Source organism: Cicer arietinum, chromosome 5 (assembly GCF_000331145.2).
Source record: "Cicer arietinum cultivar CDC Frontier isolate Library 1 chromosome 5, Cicar.CDCFrontier_v2.0, whole genome shotgun sequence".
Classification (NCBI taxonomy): Eukaryota; Viridiplantae; Streptophyta; class Magnoliopsida; order Fabales; family Fabaceae; genus Cicer; species Cicer arietinum.
Genome location: NC_021164.2, coordinates 50,309,110 through 50,318,511, shown reverse-complemented (window position 1 = coordinate 50,318,511; position 9,402 = coordinate 50,309,110). Strand labels below are relative to the sequence as shown.

Below are 9,402 nucleotides of genomic sequence, written 5' to 3'. Positions count from 1 at the left end.
TAGCCATATCTTAGTGGAAATAACATCATAATAACTTTCTATGTAGCATGGTAAATAATTTGGATCCAACCTTCAAAAATAGAGATTGATCTTAAGCATCCATATGGTTGGTTTCCACTCTTGGATTTTTATTTTTTGTTTAGGAGAGGTTGGCCTATTGAATCTAATAAAGGTTGGATTCAACTTCCACCTTTTGATCACGGAATACAAGATTGGACACATAATAGACACTTCAATTACAAATTTATTTTTATATACTGTCAGCGGAAAGAGGTTTTAAACCGACAATAAATCATAACCAGACATATGTATGACTTTAAAAAAATTTATGAATAAAATCAAACGTTTTTAATGATTTAACAGTTATGATTAATTGACCTTGTAAAAAATCTTTATATTGCCGGTGTGTATAGACTAAATCCATAATACTAATTGCAACTTAATACTTCACAGCATTATGGTTTCTCATTACCTACTTTGTCTATGAAGGACTAATATTCTAGAAAACAAACATATGCCAAATTACCAGTACAGGTTCAAAATATGAGATCATAATCATAAACCAGACTCAAGGCTAAATTAAACAACAATCAAGATTGGAGAAAATGTAGTAGAAACTCAGCACACTCTTGGCATAATGGCTACTAACAGCTATGACAGTAGCTGGTGCTGCGGCAGGAGAGACCATTATTGGTGCAATTGTTTCAAGTAGAACTTCCTGAATTTACAGTATCAGGATTTGAACTAAGATTGCTTACAAATTGTTTTAACATAGGTATAAAGAAAACCAACATTAATACCTCTAGAAAAGCCGTTCTCAATCGAAGTTGTTAATTTTGACAGGAGTGATCTCATCAGCAACATTGAAGCGCCCAATCAATCGCGCAAAGAAAACCATTTGTTGTTCAAGTGTAAACTTAATGTTCTCAGCCTACATCCAACCCATTAGTTTGGTTATTTCCTTCAAAAACATCATTACCAAAAGTAATTAAATTCAGCATGTACCTTTCGGAAACCATGTTGTTCTCCTTCATACTCAACAAGAGCTACTGGCACACCTTTTTCTTTCAAAGCCTGATAAATTTTGCGAGCTTGAGCCGGCGGCACAACCTGCAATGTGTAGAACTTATTTAACGAACTGAAATTTGTCGATTATTTTGACGAGATTTTTTATATAGGCTGCAAAGATGGTAGAAGCTTGGCTTAGGTGATTTGAACGTATGGAGCACATGTTGATTCAGTGGTAAGGAAAGTAGATCAAATGGAAGGTAATCAAATCGCTAAAAGCTGAGGAAAACCTAGAAAAACTATACGAGAAACTATTAGGAAAGGCCTAGAGATTAATGAGCTAGAAAGAGATATATTATGATATCGTTTGATCCATGTATCTGACCCTAATTAGTGGGATGAGGCTTGGTTGTTGTTGTTTGTTGATATTGGATGCAAATTTCCACTCTAGAGTCTTTTAAGTTTTTAAAATGGAAATGGGGTATTAAAAAGAGTAAACACTCAATTTGGTGTATGAGCTATAGAAATGCAATAAATAATTCCTAAACTATTCTCAGTCTATCAAGTTATTCTCTGAACTATCACTCTCTCTTATTGTTAAAGTAACTGAGGGACTAACTTGATAGATTGGGAATACTTCATGGATTATTTATTATATTTCTATAGTTCATGGAGCAAATAAGAGCAAGAAAGAGAGTGATAGTTTAGGGATTAAATCGAAGGTTTAGTTGATATGTTACTAACCTTGTCTTCCAATCCTTGAAATAAAATAATGGGACAAGAAAATTTATCGACGTGATTGATTGGAGATCTTTCAAACCACTCCTTCTCACCTCCTGCAACCGGTTAAAAGATGGACTGAACTCCAAATATAAAGCGAGCAACATGATGCAATAAAACTCTAAATGAAACAAATAACCCAAATAAATAAGAGTTGGCTCAAGTGATTAGCATTGACTTACCAACTAGATTACTAATGTAGTGAGATTCAAATTTATGAGTTTCTTCTATCAATAACTTCAAATCGGCGACCTGTTTGAATTGAGAGACCAATTGACAAATTAATAACATTGTAAGGACAACAACTTAATCTTAATTTCCATTGAAGTTATAAGAACACATAATATATTATCCATGGTTACGTGGATTGTTAAACTAACCACTTATAAAAATATTAAAGCTAAGAAAAAAATTGTTCATCACATTCTTATCTTTGTTAGTATTAAATAACGAAGTGAAGACAAATAAAATGTTCAAAATATAATGCAAATTGAGGACAAGCCGAAAACCTATGAAACCCTAACACACACACGAAAACTAGACATAACACTGACACTTCGACATTAGCACAATTTGAGAAAATTGAAATAATTAAAGGTAACTAGATGTGTCAGCGTCGTTGATGTTGAACACCAAGCACGCCCTCGATCTGAAGTGTCGGTGTTATATAGTCGGAAACTCCATAAACACTATTCCATGGTAAATAAGGAGGTAAAGTAAACTATTCTAATCTTTAGGAAAATGAATTATCTACGGATAATTAGAGTGCAATTGAAGAATTGGAAGATGAACTTACACCATACAAAGAAGCTCCAGCCTTAAAAGTTTCTTTAAAAGCAAGTGCAGCTAAGGTGGTATATCCACCAGCAGAGCCTCCTGTTATACACAGCCGCTCTGCGTCAACTTTCCCGCTGTCCACCTAGATAATAGATTTACATAACCACTCTTACAACATATCCATCAACCATAAAATGTATGAAACAAATAATTACCAAATATTTAGCACAACTACAACAGTCATCGACATCCACTATTCCCCAGCGTCCTAAAAGCCGGTCCCTGTACTCCCTGCCATAACCTTCCAAATAATATTTGCATTGTATAATTCAGAACATTATTTTGTAGACAAGGTGAGAAACAAACAACCTCTCAGAAAAAAGATGAGAACAAAACAAACCAGTGCTTCCACCGTAATTAACATCAGCGAATGCCCAACCCCGACTTGTCCAGTACTGAATGCTCAAATTTAAAACTCCACGTGTTTCAGCCGTTGGTCCTCCTGATATGTTCAAATAAAATAATGCACATATAGAAGTGGTGGTTGTACTATTACTAAGCGATTAGAATAAGAGAACCACACATGACTGATAAGCCAACCGAGTTCAATAAATGCAAGAACCAGGTGGCCAAATGAATTAGAATGCGATAATTCCTACAAGATCAAGATATACCATGGCTCTTCAATAATAATGGAGGCTTTTCTCCGTCAATGGCTCGGTATGAAGGATTAGATGGTGGATAAAAGTACGCATAAGCATTTTGACCAGGAACCTCAGTTGGGAATTCAATCAGCTCTGGCTTACTGATGTACGAACTATATTTCAAACTATCCGGTGAGGAGGACCAAATAATGTTGAAGTCAACTACTTTTGATTTATCGTCATCTAAAGTCACCTGAAAAAGCAAGAGAGCTATCAGGGGGTGAACTGAAAATGAAATAACTTCAACATTAGAATGCATATTATCATATCTCGTTTTGATACCAAACCGAACTCAATCAATATGAATCCCTAGTATGTATCTATTTTGGACATGAATGCCAAAATGAACTCTAATGCACTATGATAAATCCGATGAAACACTACCTAAACCTATTGTAGCTAGCCACTTTTTTAGTCGACTTTGTAAGCTAGCTACTTTTCTTTTTTTGTTTGATTTATGACTTGAATCTGGAATTATTGAGATTCGTATATTGTATAAAAGCTTATAACTTTTCACTTATTTTTATTTAAAAACTCATATTTTGTCGGTAATGTATCCAATTATCATAATAAGATTTGATTCACACAATTCAGAGAATATGTCTTCGATTTACGATTTCATAATCATAGTGGTGGGGGAAAGAAGGAATCACCTTGGCCACTGATGACGGATGAACTCCAGATGCTCCTTCCACAAACAGGTAATCAGTACCAGAAGTCTGCAATGGCATGATTGCACAGTTGAGATTGTTATTGTGTGAAAATATTAATTTAGACCCAAAGAAAGGAAAGGAAAAAATAGTAAAAATTACAATGTTCTCTATATCTGTGAAAGGGATGTCAAGCAAGGTTAGTTTTGAGCCCTGCATGTCATCAATAAGACCGAGATATGACTTCCCCTTCTGCCTGCATACACAGCCAAACCATTGCATTGATTGTATCAGATTGCACAAAAGAAAATATGAAAAGAGACAAATAAATAGTAGAGATAGAATCACCTGTAAGTGCAAGCAATTAAGTTACTCTGTTTATGACTTTGCATAAATTCATAAGAATTCATACCATAAATCCAAAGCGGCCTTGCAAACTCGGCATCCAAAGAATAAACAGGCACGACCTTATTTTCTGATTCAATCTGTTTAAATTGAAGAAATTAGAAAAGAAAAGTAAAACAGATATAATAATTAATAAATTTTATAGTGGATATTGCATGTCCAGACAAAAATTGCATTCAAACATTATTGCAATCAAATTGTTTGTCACATTCATCTTGCTACACAAGGGAATCAGAGACAAACAGCAAATAGAGATGATAATTCGAATTTTGAAATATCAACCAAGAGCATTTATATTATTAAATGGTAGAGATAGTTGACGAGAACATGCAAAAAATTATTTGATGAGAATGCATAACTTTCATATGAATTTAAAATTGAGTGTCGCTATTTAGTACGAAACAATTTTTTAAAGAAACACAAGACTGATGACTTGTCATTTTATCTTCGTATGTTTTCATTATTTGTACTTTCTTACCATACACCATTTTCCCTTTAAAATTACACAAAGTATTAATGAACATCTACCCATAGAAGTTAAAAACAAACTATATATATAATTCATGGCAAGCAAGAAAATTACCCATTTATGGAGATTCCAAAAACCACTTTCTCTATCCGTAATGAAAAAAAGTTCCCCTGCATAGTCAAATTGAAAAATATGTATATTAAACAAGAATTCACAGAAAGATCATAGCAAATGTTCTTGTTGAAATCAAAAGTAAGCTTTAAATCAATAAAATCCAATTAGAACAACAGAACTCATGAGTCATGAATCAATGATTTGCTTTAAAACAGAGATCTTGAATCCAATTTTAAGGCATCATACTATCATGACTTCTTGATGATCTTAAGAAAACATGCCAATAGAACCAGGCTCGATAGCTACTGTTAATCTATCAAATTTTGGTGCAAACAAAATGCCAAACTTTTTTTCGGTGTTACAAAAAATGCATAAATTAAGTACCACTGGAGGACCACTTGGGCTCAGTTGGAGACTCCACAACTGAAGGATCATACCCAGCAACACAGACACGCTTGTAGATCTCTCTGCATGGAAACTTGAGATGATTAAGCTTCAAGTTGAAACGTGACATATACATTTAATAAGAAACAGTAACGTCAACTATTATATGAACCTTGAAAACTAGATCCAAGGGACAAAATAAGAGGTAGAAATGAAGAGTAAACAAAGATCTTCTAGAGGGAATAAAATCTATGCATGAGACTTTATGAAAACGGTGTATGAATATCAACACCAATAACCTCAAAGTAGTATACTAGTTGAGATTTGAGAAGTGGATACAAATTAAGTAATTACTTCTATTTTTAAGGAAATGAAAAAGGGAAACACTACACTGATATCAATCACTGATCGCGGAAAATAGTAGTTTGTTCAAATTCCGCTTTACTTATCTCTGTAGCGCTGCTATAGCCTCTATTTGACAACACTTTGTACTAAATAGCATATTGCGGAATAGTAATGATTTGTTCAATTTCGGCTACGCTATAGCACTGCTATTTGACATCACAGAAGCACTATATACTCAATCAGCAAAAGTTGTGTTGTGTGATTCAGAAAAGAACTGAATATCTGCCAAAGTATCAACTTTTCATATTTAATAAAGAAATCATATACTTGTAAAAATTACAAGTTACAACTAAGACAAAGAGTTCTGCTCACCCATTTTCAGAAATATAGCCAACCCAAAGTTCTGATTTATCCCACGGCATATTGGGGTGACTCCATTGTATCCATGCCACTCTTTCGCTTTTAGGGTCTACACGTGGGAAAGCATAGAAGTCACTCCCACCAACTAGTACTTCTGGTTCTGAAAGCCACAATACAGTCAGACATAATACTGATCGTAAAACCATATAATGAATAAAAGCATTAAGAGAGTGAAAATAGAACTTTTCAAAACCTTTAACAAGCAACAAATAAAAACATATTCACAGTAAGATGGACATTATTACCTTTAACATCTTTGCTGCCAAGTGCTATAGATACAATAGTTGTAGGTGGATTTTGACTGCTCTCACGACGATCTAACAAAGCAATTATACATAACATTAGTGACCAAATAAATGAACAATTTAAGAAGTAAAAACACAGTGGGAGCATTCTAACATACGCCTCAAAGATAGACTGATTCTTAATTGCTTACCTTCCCTTACAGCAATAAAACGGTTAAAGCGTGTATCCAATACACCATCTGCATAGCTTACAACCGGTCCACCATAATCTGGAGTGAGAGGTATAGGAGCCACACCTGCTAGGGACAAACAGACACACAAAACAAGCACCAGTTAACAAAATTGCTTGCTTCACAAACACTTTTGAAAATAACACAACACAAAATCAACATTCTCAAGTTGATATAAATCAATATATAAGTAAACTACAGTTAACTATAAAGAAAACATAATTTGATGTCAATATAAAATCAGTGTTGTCAAGTGCAGTTTGTTCAAATTCTACTTCGCTAGAGCGTTGAAGCCGCTATTAACAACACTACTAAATAGCATACCGCACAACAATAGCTATATGTTCAAATTCTGCTATGCTATAACCTCTATGTGAGACTGACATAAGAGTAAGTAATAATAATACATCAAGATATATATTTAGAAAAATATGGATATTGGGGAGTGAAAGAAAAATGATGGTTGCTAACCAAGAGAAGTGATGGATTGTTTGTATAATCTCTGATCCTTGTAATTTGCAAAAAAGACAACATCTCCAGAAACAGTAAAAGCACCGCCACCATATTCCTGAGCCAATGTTCTCACTCCAAACTCCTTTGGAGTAATATCCACAGCCTCACCACCCGGATTTTCCGGCTCAAGAACAAGAACTGCTCGTCTGAAACAAACAAACAAAAAAGTGAGCTAATGGCTAAGAAGCTCTTACACAGACACAAAACACAGACACTATCTCTACATGCAAGCAACAGTAATAATCTAAGAAAACAGAAATAATAATCTAAGAAAACAGAAGTGACTGAATATAACCACATGTGTCAATATCAAACAGTGACACATATCACTCACTAGACTATGCAGCACCGACATCTCTTATTGAATGTGTGTCCCAATGTTCAACAGCAACACCTCAATTATATTCAATTAATTCATTTTCTAAAATTATTACCAATGTTGACTTGAATGGTGTCCGGTGTCAGTATTGGTGATTCATAGACACTATCAATCTGAAATGTTGATGTTACATTAATGGCAAAAAAGGGTCACCTCAAAAACTCAAAAAGAATAAAACTTTCAGCTTTTATCCCACTTCCAGCTAATCCAAAAGTACTTTATTTAAGCTAAAAACAAAAAGGGTCAATGAAACTTACCCTGATTCAGTAGGACGTGATTCTAACCAAATGAGACGACCACGGCCATCAACGGCGGTGCCACCTAGCCTCTTGGAAGCACCAGAAACAACATCAGCGGTGATGGGTGATTTCCAAGAACCATAAGGGGAAGTAGTGATTGTATGAGAAGCCATTGTTACCTTTGTGCAACTATTGAAACGACGTCGTTGAATGGGTGTATTAGAAGAGAGAAAGAAAAGGGTAGCGGTGAAATGGTTGAATCTTGTGTGAGTGAAAGAACACAAAGAGGGAAAACGATTGAGAGTGAGAAAAGCACTACCTATCGAGGCCATTCCATGACTATCTCTTACAGCTTAAAACAAAGTATATAAATAAAAAAATTAAATGAAACTTCTACTATATGTTAATGTCATGTTGTAAATTGAAAACGATCATATATGTTAATGCCATTTTATAGAGATAACAAGAGTCAAAATAAAATTAATAAATTTAACAATTAAATATTTTTAATTATCCAATTTTTAGTAATTTTTAATAACTAAATTTATTTAGAATAGGTAAATATAAAAATATATCAAATTATTATAAAATAGGATAGTCAAAATTATCTCATTGTTAACTTACCATCCACCCGCAAATTATTATTAGTGTTTCATGTGATTTTTAACTATTAATCTATGATAGTTCATATATAGAGACGATTCACTGTAGCATTGGCTGATAATATTTATTATATAAGATATTTTTATTTTTTCTATAATCTTTTTTAAATAGTTTATATTTATTTACAAAAATGTTGGTGAAATGGTTTGGATATCTTTCAATTTAATTAGAGATTATGAGTTTGAATTAAATTCTAAAAAAACAGTTGTGTTAAAAATTATTGTAGAAATTTTTTATCACTCGTCGTAGTCTTATCCAACTCATAAGATTAATTTCTACAATCACGTAAGGAGAATGTCTGGTTTACATAAAAAAATTTATCGGTTAATTCTAGTTTTTAATTTTCAGAGAGTTTTATCTTTGTGTTATTATTTTGGTCCATATAAATCCCCAATATAGAACATGGATTATAGATGAACAATTGATCCAATCGGCTAGTGCAATTAACTAGGTAAAACGATAATAATTGGATTTTGTACCTCAAACTTAAACTTTATTCTAATATTTTGTCATTTTTATTTATGATGTTTCCAAAATATTTGTATGGCCAATACTAAAAGTAAAAAAGTTCGGACGATTCACATATACCTTCCTTTCAAAAATTCGAAAAAGTAATTTTTTCTTATAAAATTTTTGAACTAAAAAATTCATTCTTTGAAATTTTCGATAGTTATTTTATAAATACGAAAATTTATTTTTAAATTTTTTGATAGTTATTTTTCTCAACTTTTTTTTTGTCTATCAAAAATTTAAAAAACAAAATATTTAGTAGGAAAAAAATTTTCTCAATTTCTTTTGCCTATTAGAAATTTTGAAAAAGAAAAATTTAGTAGATAAAAATTTTTCTTCCATTTTTTTATCTATCAAAAATTTCAAAAACAAATAATTTAATAAGTAATAAGTGGATTCAAAAAATTTCAATGACAAAAAGTAAAAATGACTCATAAGAAAATGTGGATACAAGTATCTACAAGACAAAATGAATCATGTATTTTAAATTTACTTATAATATATATATATATATATATATATATATATATATATATATATATATATATATATAAATATATAAAAAAA

The 9,402-nt window shown here is 32.4% G+C and overlaps 1 protein-coding gene across 3 annotated transcripts; it reads right to left on the bottom strand.

Annotated features, from left to right (window-relative positions):
• Positions 1-497: 497 nt before the first annotated feature.
• LOC101508559 (dipeptidyl-peptidase 5) lies at positions 498-8,051 on the bottom strand. 3 transcript variants are annotated; one of them, XM_004500000.4, is made up of 19 exons: positions 7,681-8,050; positions 7,003-7,190; positions 6,493-6,600; positions 6,302-6,373; positions 6,009-6,156; positions 5,292-5,374; positions 4,908-4,963; positions 4,268-4,404; positions 4,082-4,175; positions 3,923-3,988; positions 3,240-3,462; positions 2,966-3,067; positions 2,781-2,866; positions 2,585-2,707; positions 1,971-2,040; positions 1,753-1,844; positions 1,006-1,110; positions 801-931; positions 498-718 (listed from the first exon to the last, which is right to left on the bottom strand). In XM_004500000.4, the coding sequence occupies exons 1-18, from the start codon at positions 7,992-7,994 to the stop codon at positions 818-820; spliced, it is 2,181 nt and encodes a 726-aa protein (XP_004500057.1). In that variant the 5' UTR covers positions 7,995-8,050; the 3' UTR covers positions 498-718; positions 801-817. The 3 variants fall into 3 exon arrangements, with proteins under 3 accessions (XP_004500057.1, XP_004500056.1, XP_004500058.1); XM_004499999.4 differs by having other exon boundaries at positions 498-931; positions 7,681-8,051; XM_004500001.4 differs by having other exon boundaries at positions 498-931; positions 6,493-6,597; positions 7,681-8,049.
• Between the last annotated feature and the right edge of the window lie 1,351 nt (positions 8,052-9,402).